Source organism: Plectropomus leopardus, chromosome 18, assembly GCF_026936395.1.
Source record: "Plectropomus leopardus strain MGB_pleo_1.0 chromosome 18, ASM2693639v1, whole genome shotgun sequence".
NCBI lineage: Eukaryota > Metazoa > Chordata > Actinopteri > Perciformes > Serranidae > Plectropomus > Plectropomus leopardus.
In genome coordinates this window covers 1,371,325-1,388,954 of record NC_142193.1, presented here as the reverse complement: position 1 = coordinate 1,388,954, position 17,630 = coordinate 1,371,325, and the positions used below count along the sequence as shown (strand labels likewise).

The window sequence follows — 17,630 nt, the reverse complement described above, 5'->3', positions numbered from 1 at the left end:
ATGAATTAGATGAGACCTGGTGGGCTAATATAACAATAACATAATCCATAAAACAGTCTGTTTGATCTGCCCAGAGTCTGTGTGCTTACCTATATGTCTGTGATGTAAAAATGAAACTGTCCAAAATACTGATTGATTTGTTTGGTCCCTCTGTGTGTCCAGACTCTGAGTATTTATCAGAACAGAGAACTCATCACTGTGTTCCATGGAGAACAGGAGGGATCTGATGATTTTGATACAGTTCTCCTCAAAGCCCTTGTTAGAGGTAAGTGACTAAGTAAAAGATAACGTTAAAGAGCAGAAACTGTTTCGATATTTAAACAGCACCAAATGAGATGGATAATCAAAAAATATTCCTCTGCCTACTCTGTTGCCCTGTAGTGTTTCCAGTTGCCTTACTGCATGTGAATAAAAACAACCAATCACTTCTGAGCAGTCTTAACACAGTTGTCAATCATGTGGTGTAGTCAAACTGTCAAACAAGGCAGCGCTGATCAAATATGAATTAAGACTGTGTTACTGCATTGTCATTTGTCACACTAACACTATGAAAATCGCAGCACTGTACAGTTTTATTCATTCAGTGTAAATGGTTGTGTGTGTGTGTGTGTGTGTGTGTGTGTGTGTGTGTGTGTGTGTGTGTTAAGCTAGTAAACATGTGTCCAGTAAAGCCAGTGAGTACATTGAGGAGCTGAAATTGGCCGTGGCCTGGAACAGAGTGGACATCGCCAAGTCGGAGCTCTTCAATGGAGATATACAGTGGAAGGTCAGAGTTAGGACACCTTTGCACATGTTTAAAACATTCTGTTCAATTCCATTTATATCAGCTGGTGCTAAACATTGTTGACCTCTGAGTGCAATTTTGCAGCTTTTACCAAAAGCAAAGAAGTATTTCAGAATTTATGGAAGTGCAGATGAAGGCTGGACAAGGGTGGGGGTTGGGGGGGGGCAGACAGTATGGAGACGAGGACAGGCGTGGTGAGGAGGACCAGAGGCTTGACTGGAATGGAGGGTTGTGGTAGCGGTGGCATGGGACGCAGGAGAACTTGGCACACACAAGACAAAGTAAACACAGGGCAAGGCAAAAAGCACAAGGTTGAAAACACTAGCAATCAAAAATATTTAGAAGGCTCAAGAGTCACCGGTAGAGATGGAACAATCTGGCATTGAAGCGGTGGAGAGTCCATGGTTATATACAGCAAGTGATGAGATGATTAGAAGCAGACACAGAGAGGACACACAGGGAAGGATCAAGTGAGGGAAAAGGAGGGGGGAAAACATGAAGGGAGAAAACAACAGGAAAAAAGCACATCTAAATGCAACTGCAACGGCAACAACTGTAACAAGTTTGAGAAAAAAAAACACAAGCTGTGTTCGAAACTGTCTCTTCATTCACTCAATCACTATTCACTATATAGTGTGTATTAAATAGTGCACTATATAGGGAATAAACAAACGAGATTTCGGACTCTAGGTTGGAATTTTTTCCCCCCAAAAATACACAACCGCATTGCATTGTGGTAGATGGGAATTGAATGTAATGTACTTCATGTGTACACTCAAATTTGCTGTGCATTGTGGACATTTTATAGAGCACAATATGGTGGATGAAATTAACAGTAGAGAAATCGAACATCACTACAAAATAGCGAACACATGATATAGTGCACAATATCCGTGATAGGGGACGATATTCGACACAGCTACAGTGTCTTTGAGCCACTGTGAAACAGAGGAAGGTTTAGGGGATTTCCATTGTAGGAGCAGGTGACGTCTAGCTTGTAAAGATATGAAATTAATAATTTCTTTTGGCTAACTATGCTTTTGGTCTGATCACCTTCATGGCCACAAATTGATCAGTGTGCCAGACACTCAATGCAGAGCGAAAGTACAAACCTAGAGTTTAAGCTACAGGAAGTGCCTGAAAGACTATCTCTGCATGCTTTGATCACATAATGCTGAAATGATCATGTATTTTCAGTATGATGACCTCGAGAACTCCATGACAGATGCGTTGATCAACGACAAGCCCCAGTTTGTGCGTCTCTTCTGTGAGAATGGTCTGAATATCCTGGACTACCTGACGTACGGACGCTTGGAGAGCTTGTACCGCTCGCTGTCAGACAGCTCACTGGCATACATTCTGCTCCAGAGGCATCTGAGCGAGAGGCAGGACCTGGCTGGATCCCTACCTAACCTGGACAGAGCTGTGACAGGACCTCTGAAGAGTCCTCAGAGTGCACTGACTGGACCCGCCTCAGCTATGGAGCTCAGCCTGTACGAGGTAAAGAAGAGGAGGGGAGGATGGGGAGAGGGTCAGCGAGAAGGAATACGTCACTTGGATTAACAGCAGCTTTAATTATACTGTTAATGATGTACAGTTTGTGTGTGTGTGTGTGTGTGTGTGTGTGTGTGTGTGTGTGTAGATGCTGGTGATATACTATGTTGATAATTACTATGTGATGATGGTAATTACTTTTATATGTTGTGCATTCCTGGTCAGTGTGTCCTTTGGTCTTGGAATTTCCCTTTCAGAAAAAGAGCTGAAAAAGCAACAGTTCAGTCTTCACTCCTAACTTCTCTAACTACACTCATTTGATTTTGGCGCCCATGCATTGAGCCCATGCACTTTTTTTCCTTATGACAGCTTCTGGTTTCAGAAAATTAAATAATGACGTTTTATCTTCTTTTTTTTTATCACAGAAAAAAAAGAAAATTAAGTTTCCTTTTATTTTTATTATTATATTTTCCTATATTTTGAATATTTTTTCGGATATTTCAGCCACCTCTACGTTGATAGCTGCACGCAGATAACCAGAATCAGACTCTGAATTTGGGATATCACGATCCGATATCAAAGATTGGCATCAGGGCTGATCAGGGCATTTTTTTTAACTGACTGGGATTGTCTATATTCAGCTCATACAGCCCAATCTGATCTGTTGTTTTACGTAAACTGGTGTTTTTACTCACAAAGCTTTTATGCACAGCGATGCAACGAGTTCATCTGTCATCAGCTCTCCAACTGTCTCCTCCACTTTGTTGAGTTTTGGTGTGTATAAGTGCAGAACCTGTGTCCTGCCTGTAGCAAAACACCTCACACCATAAATGCCAGCAAATCGTAGTATGAGACTGTTTATTTCTGTTTTTACTGAATCTATGAGCCCTTGTTTCATTTTTAGCTCAGTGAGAGTCTGTGTTTTGCCAACACATTCTCATCGCAAGTTGTCACATGTTGTTGCTTTGTCAGCGGACTTCTGTGTATACTTCTGTGTCTGCAATTGAAGTTCTAGGATGCTGCAACCAGGATGTCAACAAAAGCACTTGGTGGGATTATGCTATCAAAGCATGTGGTTATGTTTAGGCAACAAAAGCACATGGCAACCAACAGCAGGATGTCAATGAAAGCACATGCTGGTACAGATGGTTTGGATTAGGGTAAAAGGGCACATGGTGAAGTGTAGGAAAAAATATCCTATTCAGACAGAAAGCAAACTCTTCATGCAAACTCTCGCATGAAAGTGTGCAGTTTGTTGGACCCGTCCACTGCCCATCCTGTCCGCCCCAGTTCTTTAAGCTCCCGATATTATTTTGTTACTGGCAGCGTTTCAACCTGATTATATGGATGCAACAGGCTCTGTTCAGCTGCGTTCTCACTGAAAGCACCCATCTGTGTATCATGTTGCTGTGGCAGGTGACTTTTGGCATCTGGAGCTTAGGTCAAAAGTACTGCAAAAGCAGCAACTACAGAAAGCAAATGGGCTTTTTAGCTGTGACTGCAAACTGTAGGAGAGACTGATAGTGGTGCACAGTCAACACATTCACTGCAACAGAAGTGCCACAAAAGCCCTGTACGTGAAAGGCCAACAAGAGTCGTTCATTAATGTAGTTGAATAGATGACTAAAAAAACACTCAATGGAATACAGTTCATTCATGTTATTCAGGCAAAAGCTGACAGAAGCAAGTAACACTGGAGAATAGCTCTCTTGAAGGGACAAATAAAGCAAGGCCAACAAGATTAAAGAAGGTTTTTATCGCATTTTTAGGCCTATTCAGTTGTCAAGCAGATACACTGAATAAATTGTAATAACTTGAAGTAGTTAAAGTGTGCACTATGCAGCTAAATTATCTGGTTAAATAGAAAATAGAGGTATCAGATTGGGATTTGGTATAAGCAAATACTCAGTATTAAATGACTCAGATCTGGATTGGGGCATAAAAAAAACAACTTGATCCAGATATCCCTGAATCATAGATATGCTCTGAATGTTGTTCGCAGATTTTGATTCTGACCATGTAAAGGTATTTAACTTTTTTAAAACACAGCTAGTGCTCTGGCTTTGTTTGACTGTTTTACACCAAATGTCATTATATGTAGTTTTAGTGACGTGTGTGGTGATGCTGCAGGTGTCCCGTCTGCTGTGGGACCTGTTAGGTGATGTCTGTCAGCCTTTTTACTATGGACCCCTGGGCCTGGACCCCAGCACCAACACCAGGAAGGCTCTCAAGGTCAGTGAGTGGGGAACTCCAGGCTCCCTCTGTGGCTTTTGGAGTTACAAAATAAAGAAAATCTGGGTTTTTGAACTTAGAAAGTAGTGAGTATACCTGTCACCTGTTCCTCATCTCTGTGTGAGGCTACAAGCTCCATTAGCTGCTATTAAAACACAGCAGTATGATTTAGCAACAGGTTTAGAGAAGGACAAATAATGGATGCAGTGGATATCTCAGGTTCTGCTGCTCGATTTTATTGGTGGAGTGGTCTTTTATGTTAAACTATCAAAAGTCTACTATTTAGTACATTTATTATTTATTAAACGTATTTAGTAGTTTTATTGTTAACTATCTTGCTGTTGATGAAGTCATACTTCACATACCAGAAGAGAGACAGGGATGACTGAGAACATCAGAGGAAGCTGCTGGCATAATTAAATATAGATAATGCAATAATTAAATTTGTTCAGATCTGACTCCTTCAATGGTAACTCTTGTCATGTCTGTCTGACCCTCAGCAAGTGAATAAGATGCTGCTGGGGGAGTGTATGTACCGGGACCAGCGCTGCCTCTCACCCTGGGCAGCCCTCTTCATCTGGGCTGTCCTGCAGAGCCGCACTGAAATGGCTGTGTACTTCTGGGAGATGGTGAGATTTGACTGTAATATTCTCCAAGCTCAAGACATTTGATTTTAGAGTTGAAAGGTTTATACATTGGCTGATTTCAAATGACACTGTCGACATTAGTACACAGTTTAAACTTGCTGTGAGAAACAGAATGATGAGCATCAGCAGCAGCACACAAGACTAAACTTCACTTAGGTCACAAAAGTACCATTTTTTAAAAGTTGCCATCAAATACAGTTTCCTAACCTTTAGGGCTCGCTTTAATATTACACACACTTGTATCGCTCTGGCACAAATTGTGCTTTTCAAGCTCAAGCTTTCAAAAATATTACATATTAAAATTATTTTCTACTTTGATTAAGGATTAAGTTCATTTTTTGGTTCATCCCGAGAAGCCAGCTCATCTTTTAGTTCTTCCGATAAGCCCCTGACAAATAACCCCAATGAGAGCTGGTTCATCCCACCTGCTTTCAGCAGCCAAAATGCGGAAATCAATGAAAAACTGGGCTGCGGAGTTGGAGCCCTGACGAAGGGCAAATAAGCAACCACCTGACCTTGAACGTAACGATCAAAAACCTCGGTAGAGCTTGGTAGAGAAATCTGCAAAAGATAACAATACCAGGGAACCCCTCCCCCACAATGTGACTGCCCACTGAGTAGCTTTACACCGTAGTAAATTCATTACATATGCAATTTTGGATTTATCAGAGGGATGACTAGATGGTTGTTGGTCGAAAACAAGCGAACATTGGAGCAAAATCCGGCCACACGAACCTAAATCCCCAGCATAATGTTCAGGTGGTGGAACAAAGGGTTTTCTAGGAGGGTAGGGGAGGGGAGACGGTGAAACTGAAACAGGTGGGTTACTCACGGGATTGGGAGCACAGGGAATGGAGACTTGGTGGGTTAACTGCGTGAGCTGAGCGGTGATATGGGAGACATGGGTGTTGAGGTTTTGAAGAGAGTCTATAATTCCACGAAGCATGTCATCATGTCAACCGATGAGGGCTCCTTGGCTGGAGAGGGCATCCCTAATAGCGTCTGGGGTTGCTGGGTCCATGTGTGGATAATGGTAGTTGGTGGGGTAGAAGCCAAGCGGGTGGCAAGGCTGGTGAGGCTGGAGAGTGGTGGAGTCCAGAGTGGTGGGGGGAAGCGAGTGGCGGAACACTGAGGCGAGAGGCTAGGCCGTGAGGTGCTGGAGCTCACGGGAGAAGGCACTGGAAAAATACACACAAAAAGCAGTAAGCACAAGAAGTTCTTTGTTACCAATAGACTAACACTAATTGCAATAAAAATCACAAAAGTGAAGCGGCTGATCTAACCACGTGTTAGGTGGAAACAATGTGGCGCTGGAGTTGAGTAAAGGTGGAGAATATATGCCGGGGTTGATTGCTGATGAGACGCAGGTAAGGAAGTGTGCCGTGAGCTCCAGCACCCGGAAGCCATGCCCAGCCCCCGCAACACAGCCACAAAAGGGAGATCCGCCACAGCACACAAACAACACAGTCCCAAAAATTCCACCCAAAAATATAAGCCACCCAAAAACCCAAGAACCAAAACCATCACAATAAGCAGCAACATTGATTGTGACAGTGCACCTTGTGGAAATAGCATGTCTTTTATCCACATGTCAAATATTGTAAAAATGACATCATCAGGTAGAAAATAGTCAAAATGACAAATTCCAAGTCAAAAGCCCAGAATTACACCCAGTAAGAATACAATGTGTGTTTTTATGCTTTGATGGCTGTGGGATCAAAATTTTCAGTTTGAGTGGAATTCAATAGAACCTTAACCCGACCTTAACAGTCTGAATGTAAAAATTTTGTTTTCACAGTGTATTTTAGACTTATTGTAGGAGCTGAGCTGGAAATTCACAGATTAAACAAAAATACATAATTTGACAAAATGTATGCCATATGCATGAACACAGCTAGAACTATCAATAAATGAAGAATGAAAAGCGCGTGAATGAACAAAAAAGTCCTTATTGCTTAAACAGCAGTTTATTGGTACCAATGTCTGTGTGTTTCCTTATTAGGCTGGGGAGTCGGTGCTGAGTGCTCTGGGGGGCTGTAAGATGCTGAGAGAGCTCTCTAAGCTTGAGAGTGAGACTGAGAGCAAGCTGGCCATGAAGGAACTGGCACAGAAGTTTGAAGACCTGGCACATGGTGAGTCAGACCACAAGCTGCTCTGTTCCTTGCATGTGTTGATCATAGACTCTATATAAAGATGGACTTTGCGTCCCCTCTTACCCCCGCTATGCTTAAGAGAGGCCAAAATATCTTGGATACGACTGCTGCCATCTTGCGCTGGTGACGTCATTCAGAGCCAAGTCTTTGCAGTAGCGGTGATTAGGTTCCTATTAAAACACTTATTCTGCCAATTACGAAAAGCCCCATTGAATGTGAGTTCAGGGACTGGCTGACACAGCTGTTAATCATGGCAGAAAATCCCCTTTCTGTAGAATCGAATGACTCATTAAAAACAAACTTACCATCAAAACGATTACTTGCACAAACAGGGTGATAAGAACTACCTTCAGTGACAGAAACCATCTTTGAGTTCTTACTTTGGCCCTTGTCCCTTTCACTTACATGGAAGGGCAGGCTGTATGACCTGTACTGTAGCCAGACACCAGGGGGCGATTAAGATGTTTAGGTACAGTTTATCATGTACAGTTTATGGCGTGGACTCAATTTTATGTAGCGTAAATGCACAAATGTGTGATTAGGGTGATGTAGAGTGATTGCACTTAACTTCAGCTATCAAAAACAATTAGCATTTATACTATTTTAAATAGCTTGCATTAAATTCACTTCGAGGTACCACTTATACATAAGGGAAAATATTGCCAATTAATTAATTCAGTCTCAATTCTCTAGGTTGCTACTGACTTAAACCGTAATAAAACCACACTACCAAGTGTGTTTAAATGAAATAGAACAGTGGATAAGCTCAGTGTATATATGTCTGTGAATAGGTGAATGTGGCATGTAGTGTAAAGGCACTTTGAATGGTTGGGAAACTAGAAAGGCCCTATACAAATGTAGTCTATTTATCATCATCATCATCATCATCATCATCACAGTTAATATAGTATTAAAATAAACTAGGCTTTGCACAGTGTCTCTTTGTTGCATTTGTTTAATCCTGTGTCCAAAATCAAATAAATGTATCAGAAAAAGAATATTCAAACTTATGCTTTTAACATAATTTCACCTTGACTTTGACCTTAATGAATTTTCTTTAATTACAGTGATCTCAAAAGTCTTACCAAAAGAACAGGCATCCCCAGTGTAGTTGCAATTGGTACCTTTTTTGGGGTTTTTTTGCACTGTTTGGTTTAAAAAACAAAACATGAACAACAGAATACACGAGGGATTGGTGGCCATCTTGGATTTGACTTTTCATGGTCCTCAGAGGTCAAACCTGACCTCCCTCCATATGTGTAAAGAAACATTATGATATGCACTATGTTAGAAATGCCGTGCTTTTTTTGCACTATGTAGTTGTTATCCCCTGCACTAAAACTACACACACTACTATCTATGAAAAATGAATGAATGACTAAATCTCTAACATGGAAGCAATTCATGCACATGGTATGTTTTCAAGTGCTCGTGAATGTCGTATCAAGTCAAGATTGCAATTTGCTTCAACTCGCTCTGTGATGCTTGCAACTATAGTTTTATACACAGATCAAATGGCTATCAGTGAGTTGGTTATTTATAGACAAAACTTAACTGTTTAGATGTCTGGATAATCAATATCTGGCCACTGTGTTTGGTCACTGATCCACTTGAGAGGGGAAATACTCAAGGGAAGCAACATAAAACCTGATGTTGACGGTAAAATTAAGTTATCTATTAACACAGAAAATAAGGATTGCCATGACAAACAAAATGTGAGGCAAACTATAAAGGAAAAGCACTTATGAGTGCTGTTCAACTCAACAAGCTGTCCTAAATGGCTTGTTGGAAACGAAAAAACAACCAACAAACAGCAGGCATAGTGTAAAAAGTTATGCTGCATGTGTGCAATCAGTTTTTTAAAACTAATTTCCGTAGCCCAGTCCCACAAAAGGTTATTCTAGTACTTCAGACTTAATACAGGTTGAATCAAATCTAAATATACTAAATAACATCTTGAGTAACAATGTCATGGCACACAGTGATGAGAGGCATTCTGGTGGGCGGAGGGTATCCAGCCGCCACCATGGATATCAGGCTGACCAGGCATTTGTAGAGTCTTATGGTCTCTGATTGGAGGAGTCAGATGGAATGCTGCTCCAATCTCAGTCTTCATCTTGAGGAAAGCACACACTTAACAAAGAGGAGCCAATCCAAGGCAAGGAACTGCACATTCTAGTTAGAATAAAACAGAGCTACAAGAAGGGTGAGCATGAGGAGAGGGGGTTAGCTGGGGCTGTAACATGAATGCTCAGGTTCCATCAAGGTTATCAAACAGTTATTAAGAAAAATTTATTTTACAAAAAAAGGTGCAAAAATGGCCAAAATCATAACCCAAACACACGTCAAATTGCAATCATATCTATAGGTGCTTCAGTTTTCTTTCCTCCCAAAAGGGATGCAGCATTGACATTTTGCGAAGTGCACGTACAGTATGTGCCAGGCTGTGTCCTTTTCTATGTGTTCCCCCCTAATATTGATTTTTAATATTATTTTTATTGGCCAATTGTAAGGACATAAACCACACATAAATGAAGACAAAATCTTAAAAGTAGTCACATACACTCACACACAGACCCAGACATACACACACACCCAGGAGGAAAGTCACCAGTAACTTAAGTTCATGGTAACCATGTGTCTAAAGGACTCAAGCTCATAACAGTACACAATGTCCACTGTAGCCAGGCTTGGTGTAAACAACAAAAACTAAACAAAAATCATTCTGTGTGTTGTGTGTGTGTTCAGATGTTTTTGGTGAGTGTTACCAGAACAGCGAAAGTCGCTCCTTCACTCTCCTTATCAGGAAGTCTCCAGTGTGGGGCGGAGCTACATGCCTGCAGATGGCCACTGTAGCTGACTCCCGCCTGTTCTTCAGCCACGATGGTGTTCAGGTAGAGATGCTGTGCTCCTGCCAACAGTAGACTTTAACAGACTGCTGAAAGTGCCAGACTTTAGACCGTAAAATGATGGTTGATGTTGATGCAGATTGTGTAAATGAATGTTATCATTAATTGAAAAGTCAGGTTGTAAGTTTTGTGGTGACATGTTGCTCCTTGCTGCAGTCTCTGCTGTCTCAGATCTGGTGGGGTGACATGAAGAGAAGTACTGAAGTCTGGAAACTGGTTCTTACCTTCTTCTTGCCCCCACTCATCTACACAGACCTTATCAGCTTCAGGTCAGTGTTGTCTTCATATTATGTTATGCTGTGGGATTATTGCTTAAGTTTTATGTGTTTGTTTGCTATGTGATTCCATCCTGGCTTCAGGGCTTTTTTCTTCTTCTGTCTTCAAAAAAAAAAGACAATATGAATTTCCATCCATCCATCCATCCATCCATCAATTGTCTACTGCTTATCCCGAGTCGGGTCGCGGGGCAGCAGCCTAAGCAGGGAAATCCAGACTTCCCTCTCCTCCGGAAATTCGTCCAGCTCTTCCCGGGGGTCCTGAGACGTTCCCAGGCCAGATCTTGTTCTTTCGGTCAATACCCAAAGCTCGTGATCATAGGTGAGGGTAGGGACGAAGATCGACCGGTAAATCGAGAGCTTTGCCTTTCGGCTCAGCTCCCTCTTCACCACGACAGATTGGTGCAGAGCCCACCTGTCGATCTCCCTCTCCATCCTTCCCTCACTCGTGAACAAGACCATGAAGTACTTAAACTCCTCCACTTGGGACAGGATCTCCTCCCCAATCTGGAGAGGGCACTCCACCCTTTTCCGGCTGAGAACCATGGCCTCGGATTTTGAGGTGCTGATTCTCATCCCGGCTGCTTCACACTCGGCTGCGAAATGATCCAGTGAGAGCTGAAGGTCACAGCCTGATGAAGCCAACAGGACCACATCATCTGCAAAAAGCAGTGACCCAATCCTTTGGACCATTTGTGTCTTTCATCATAAGGGGTCTGGTGAGCTAAGCTTTCTCTGGCCCCACCCGTAGCACCTGTTTGCCATGGGATACCCTACCAGGGGCATAAAGCCCCTGACAACTGAGCTCCTAGGATCATTGGAACATGCAAACCCCTCCACCACAATAAGGTGGTAGTTCAGGGAGGAGAGATATGAATTTGTTGGTGAAAATCACAACACAAAATAGCTGTGGTTCCTGAGCCATTAATGATTTTTGGAACTTTGGTACCCTGTTTCCACCAGTTTTTTTTCTTTCTTTTTTTTTATCAGGATCATTGTAATATGTCACCAGTGTAGGCCACTGCACAATGCACAGTGGAAGTGAAGAGTAGAGGAAAGATGGATTGCATTGAGTACCTGTGAGCTTTTGTTGTGTTTGTTGGGACCACTGGAGCGCCACAGATGAACTTATTCATTAGTATACCTTAAAATGGACTGTTCTTGTGAAAATTCCTTTTCTTTCTGTGTATTTGCCAGCTAAGCTAACTTTACAAGCAACAAGGAGCAATAAAGCTAAGCTAGATGCTCTGTGAAGGACATGATAAAGTCACTGTTTTTTCCTGATCTGCAATACTTGAACACAGGACAGAAAGGACTGCATCATTTGACATCCAGACAACAACTTTTCTCATCCTGCTGTTAGGACCAATCAAACTCCGCAGATACACTTGTGCATTTGTGTGATGGAAAATGCACTTTTATTGTCTAATGGAAACCCTTTTTTGTCTTTGCCTGAATAAACTCAGTCTCACAAAATCCTCTGTTTCCGACATCTATGTGTGAAATCATGCCTTAAAGAAAACACAGCCCCATTTTTTTTCTCCTCTCTTCTTTTCTCTTCCCGGAAGGCTCTCTTACTGCTACTGCCTGCTTGTAGCATAAGAGCCAGACTTCTCCTTTCACAACAGAGGAAACGAGAGCCTGCTGGAAATTCCTGGTTCGCTAAATAAGGACCTCTACCCCAGAAATGGTTCATAAATGAACATGATACCAGAACACCTTGGGCCAAAAATCATTGTTCAGGTCATATAATCAGATCTGAAGCTGTATGTCCTGGAAATTCTGGTAAAGAGGGAATGCACCACCTGGAGGTCAGCTGGATCGAATGGCCGGGGAGGCTGCTGGACAGACCTGGTAACCACAAACATGTAGTGAGGGTGACTTGGGAACGTTTGGTTGAGGCCCTTGTCCACGAGGTCTTCTACTCCCACCTCAGGAAGACTTTCTCTGTGCACTCCTGGGGAAGTTGGGGACATGGAATCTGTAAGGCCATTTGCAAAGCGTCCATTGTGGAGGCAGCTGTGGTTGGAGGGTCATGAGTGCCTGTAGTGGTGACAATCTAAAAACCTATGGGTATGTGGACGAAGGAGAGTTTGGAGATTGGGGAAGCCTCACTTTCTTTGCCAGAGGTTATTGAGGTATTTAAAAGCTCACTGGTGGCAAGGTGCCAGGGGTGGATAAGAATCTTTCTGAGATGACATTGTTTGGCTGTCTTGGCTGACACATTTTCATGTCACGTCAAGGTCATGGACATTGTCAAACCAGGGTGGTGGTTCCCATTTTTAAAAAAGGGGACATGACGTGCTTCAAGCCTAAATGGGAAAGTACTCCGGGGTGCTGGAAATCTCCGTCTGATTTTTCAACCTCACATTCAGGAGTAGCAATTCTGTCCTGGCCATGGAGCAGTGGATTTTTTTTTTTTACAATTGCAGGCCTGCTGGAGGGGTCATGGGAATTTCGCCATTCAGTCTCCATATGTGTTGTGGACTTATAAAGGTCTGTCAATCGTGTGCCCTGGGAGTCCTATGGGGGGTAATCTGGGAATATCGAGCACAGAGTTCAATGCTATGTGCTACCCGGTCCTTGCATAACCAAAGTCATAGTCCCTTGTGACTGATCATGTTTGTGATATTAACTCATTGAGTGCCAGTGACATATATATACATCATTCAAAAGCCAACGCTTGAGTGCCATTGACGCATATATATGTCAAAGTGTGTTTTCAGCGGCTGGCACAAGGGGGCACTCTCACGCTCCCTGTGTGTAATTTTGGGGCTGCTGGGATTTGTTGTTGTAGTACAAAAGGCGGTAGGTCAAAGCATTAAGTGGAGTAGCTGGGATCACAGAGCAGAGTGATCTTTACAAAAGTGATTCGAAACTACAGCAACAAAGCTGCATCAAATCAATATCGGCATAAAATGCCCCCCATGCTTTCGACTGAATGTCTCGCGGGGTCCAAAGCGTTTACTTTGAAAAAATTAGAGTGTTAAAAGCAGGCCCGGTCGCCCAAATACTGCAGGTAGGAATTATGGAATAGGACTCCGATTCTATTTTGTGGGTTTTCTCTCTCTGAACTGGGGCCATGGTTTGTTGCTTTGTGCTTTACTTTGCTTACTTCTTTTACAATAAAATAACATTTGTAATACAATTTTCAGATGTCTTTTATGCCATTGAAGGCAAAATTATGATATTCAAATCACTATTTTGCTTGACAGACTCCCATTCACAAAAATGCATTTTTCTTAGCTTTCTAGAAGAAAAGTGGTCTTTTTGATGAAACTAGCCTCTATTCATTGTCAGATAAATCAAGAATGGAACAAGGTGCAAACAAACATTTTTTCCATGACAAAAAAGAGAGTTTCTTCTTTCATTTGAGCTATTCTGTGTTTTCAGAATCTTTGTACAAAATATTCTTTGGGTCTTGAAAGAAGGGCTGGCACTCAATGAGTTAATGGACAGGATCAAATGGCAAAGCTTGAGGGATGAAAGTGTCAGTTTTGGGTAACTCAGAATTGCATCTCTGCTCTTTGTAGATGATGCTGTTCTGTTTGCTTTGTCCGACCATGACCCCCAGCATGCACTTGGGCTGTCTGCAGCCATATGTGAAGTTTAGATGAGAGTCAGTAGCTCCAAGTCTGAGGTCAAAATACTTATATATCACACATGACACATGTCATTAAAATGGGTATGTTTATGTGTCATTAGAGGCAAATTTAGATCTCTATTAAATTCAAATTTAAATATTTTTCCAAAGGTTTGACAAGAAAATAACACATGGCAGGTTATGTGTTCATGTTACAGAGAACAAGAGGAAGAAGTTAAGTCTTTGGAGATCCACCATGGCAGAGACACTGAAAGTCTGGATTGGAATGATGCCACCGTCTTCTCCCTTGCTGACATTATACAGAAGTAAATACAAACAGTCAAACATAAATTATTTTTAGTTGTGTGACAATTTCCCCCCTCATTTGTAACAAAAGTTTCTTTTTCGGGGGAATCGCAGTGAAGAAGAAGCTGAGGAGTTCAGGGCTCTAAAAGAAAACCCCAAAGGTGAGTTTGGATCACTATTCTGCTATTGGTATTTGCACTTAGTGGTCACTTTCATTGGCACCTTCCCTTTACCTTCAGTACAATCAACAATCATTTGTTATGATATAGCTGAGTGACTGCATTTTTAATCTCTGGAGTCGCTCCATGCCAATTTGATGTGCCTGCACAAATTTAGGGATTTGGTTCTTTTCACTTTGTCTGTCTTGTCTGATGAGCTTAAAGGGGTTAAAACACCTTTGCTATGTTCACAGTACAATGAAATACTAAAATAATACTTGTTAATGGGGTCAGGACAGAAAAACGCAGTGCCTGCCATATCCTTTAGCGAACAATACAATATTTTTTGTTTTTGCTATTCAAGAGTCTTATATATTGAAGGATCCCCTCACACTTGCTCAAACACAAGTAAAGGTAATGCTTGTCCTGAAGGTGACACTGGAAGAAGGCCTCATTTTACTATAAAGCAGACTGTGCTGTGTGTGTGTATGTGTGTGTGTGTGTGTGTGTGTGTGTGTGTGTATGTTTGTGTGTCCTTTGCACATCTTGAGAACTGTTCATCCGATCTACTTCACACTCAACAGGTGTATTGCTGGGGACCTATAGACATGACATTTAGAATGTAATGTGATTGTGACTAGTTACACGGTCATTATTAATATTATTGGCTATACTTGCTCAAGGGAGTTCATCTTGTTCTTTGCTGTCAGTAGTAGAATGTAGTATGTGTATATCAGTATATTTTTTCTGCTGCTGCAGTGACATAACTGAACAGCATTTAATCAGAAGTCCAGATGATTGCATATTCCATTAGAGGGGCAATGCAGAGTCCATCTATGTCATGGGCCAGGGTGGAATGGAAAACCAGCTCTTTACCCTTTGAATGGATACTGGAGGGGTGATTCCTCTATCTAGTTTTCATGGGCTTTTCCATTTTTCTTTTTACTTTGCGACATCCAGCCCTTGTATAACCAGAATTTGAGCTGTGTCCCTATCCTCTGCAAGAAGCTAAGTAGTCACCTGGGTTGTGCCTTGTCACCTATTTTGTTTGTATTTTTTTATGGACAGAATTTCATGGCACCACTGAGTGAGAGTGTCTGATTTGGTGACATCAGGATTGGATTTCATCTTTTTTCAGAGTTTTGCTGGCTTCAACATACCAAACATCCAGTGGGCAATGGGATGCTGTGTAGCTTCATCCAGTCTTACACAATGGTACTCAAACAGCGGATTATCCCCTTCAGGTTGGGAGCAAGTTGCTACCCCTGAAGAATTTGAAGTATCTCAGGGTGATGTTCATGAGAAAGGGTAAAGGCCCAGATACACCAAACCAACACCAGAGAACTAGCAATGACAAAAGCTCCCTGCTGCGTCACCTCATGGTGAACGGCAAATGGACTTGAACTTGTATAGTGCTTTTTCTAGTGGTTTTGACGACTCAAAGTGCTTTCACACTATGAGTCGTATTCACACACAAATTAATACTCTGGTGGCTGAGGCTACCACACACAATGTCAACTGCTACTCAGTTTAACATTGATACACACTCACACACTGATGGCACAGCCATAGGAAGAAATTAGGTGTTCAGCATCAGGCCCAAAGATACTTCATCATGTTGGCTGGATAGCTGGGGATTGAACTTCCAACCTTGCAACTAGTGGACAACCTACATCCTCAGCCACGGCCTTTGACGGTGTCTCAGCCAGAAAGGTGCACATAAACACACCAAACCGATGGCCAACAAGCACACATGTTCTGCACCTGCATGAACGTTTGCACTTACTAAGGGTTTTTTCCTTAAGTCTAAATTCTTGCTTGTGTTGTACGTCGCTTTGGATAAAAGCATCTGCTAAATGAAATTGTAGAATTGTAGAATTGTAGAATGAAGGGCAATACCCCTCCATAGCAGCAGATGGCGGTTGTCTGTAATCGCTATTCAAAAAGGGAAACTAAAAGACCAACTTGATGCTAGTTAGGCTGTTAGCACATTAACAGAACAATCTAATGTTGAAAGAACAAAGCATATTTACTGTGCGCCAGTGAACAGTAACATAAACCACAAGGAAATATTCCTGCTAAAGAGCTCAATGACCAAAGAAAAACAATCTTAGATTATGTAAAAAGTTAATTTCGACCTTGCTCCCTCTTGACTTTAGCGCTTCCTTACTTCTGTTCTCTTTTGGTGTGCTGAGCTATACTGCCAATAAGAGTGATTTTATTCACTGATGGGTACCACCGCTGCCACCAATTCAACATGCTGAAACTGTGGCAAAACAGTCAACCACCGATGAGGGTCAATCTAATGAGGGTCATTCTAATAAACAGGTTTAGGAGCCTGGACATGGGGACGTTTCTCAAAGTAGAGCCAGTGATCCTTTGCATTGAAAGAAACCAGTCGCTATGGTTTAGGAACCGATTAGGAAGCCACCCTCTAGAGGTTTTCAGGGCACATCTAACCTTAATTAGCCTGCTGCCACCAAGACCCAGATAAGTGGCAGATGAAAGATGGATAGGTAAAATGATGACCTTATTTTTTGTTTAATATTGACACTAGTGCACAAACAATTGCAAGAGGACAGTTCTTTCTAGCTTTTCCATGATGCTAAATTTATCACCAAGAGCAATATATAGTTAAAGTAGCTCGGGCTGTGTCATGTCATGGTTTATGATGTCTGCACCATGATTTGCTTTGCCATGTTTGTGTTTTCTTCTTAAAGCATGTGTACCTTGAAAGTTGGCCACTAAGTGTATGCTAAAAAAAATAGGACTATTTTTTGCCATCTTTAAATCATTCCTGTTTTCACTCTTTAACTTCTCTGTACCTCAGACCCTATGCCATCCAACTCCAAGAGACCATTTATTGTATCAAGGTGGAGACAGTTCTGGTTTGCCCCTGTCACCTCATTCCTTGGCAATGTGCTGATGTACTTCCTGTTCCTCTGCCTGTTTGCCTATGTCCTGTTGGTGGACTTCATGCCCCCACCTCCTGACGGCCCTGCCACACTGGAGTTTGTGCTTTACTTCTGGGTTTTCACCTTAGTGTGTGAAGAAATTAGACAGGTTGGTTATTAAGACACTAGCATGCA

General features: G+C 42.0%; 1 protein-coding gene across 2 annotated transcripts in view; it reads left to right on the top strand.

The window, feature by feature from the left end:
* trpm4a (transient receptor potential cation channel, subfamily M, member 4a) overlaps positions 1-17,630 on the top strand; it is a 58,754-nt gene that overhangs the window by 31,290 nt on the left and 9,834 nt on the right. For both annotated transcript variants that reach the window (XM_042504388.2, XM_088090976.1), the window contains 11 exons: positions 163-265; positions 648-766; positions 1,982-2,284; positions 4,409-4,510; positions 5,011-5,139; positions 7,160-7,289; positions 10,059-10,204; positions 10,376-10,488; positions 14,296-14,403; positions 14,498-14,544; positions 17,372-17,604. In XM_042504388.2, coding sequence (XP_042360322.1) covers positions 163-265; positions 648-766; positions 1,982-2,284; positions 4,409-4,510; positions 5,011-5,139; positions 7,160-7,289; positions 10,059-10,204; positions 10,376-10,488; positions 14,296-14,403; positions 14,498-14,544; positions 17,372-17,604 — 1,533 coding nt within the window. The remainder of the gene's footprint in view (positions 1-162; positions 266-647; positions 767-1,981; positions 2,285-4,408; positions 4,511-5,010; positions 5,140-7,159; positions 7,290-10,058; positions 10,205-10,375; positions 10,489-14,295; positions 14,404-14,497; positions 14,545-17,371; positions 17,605-17,630) is intronic.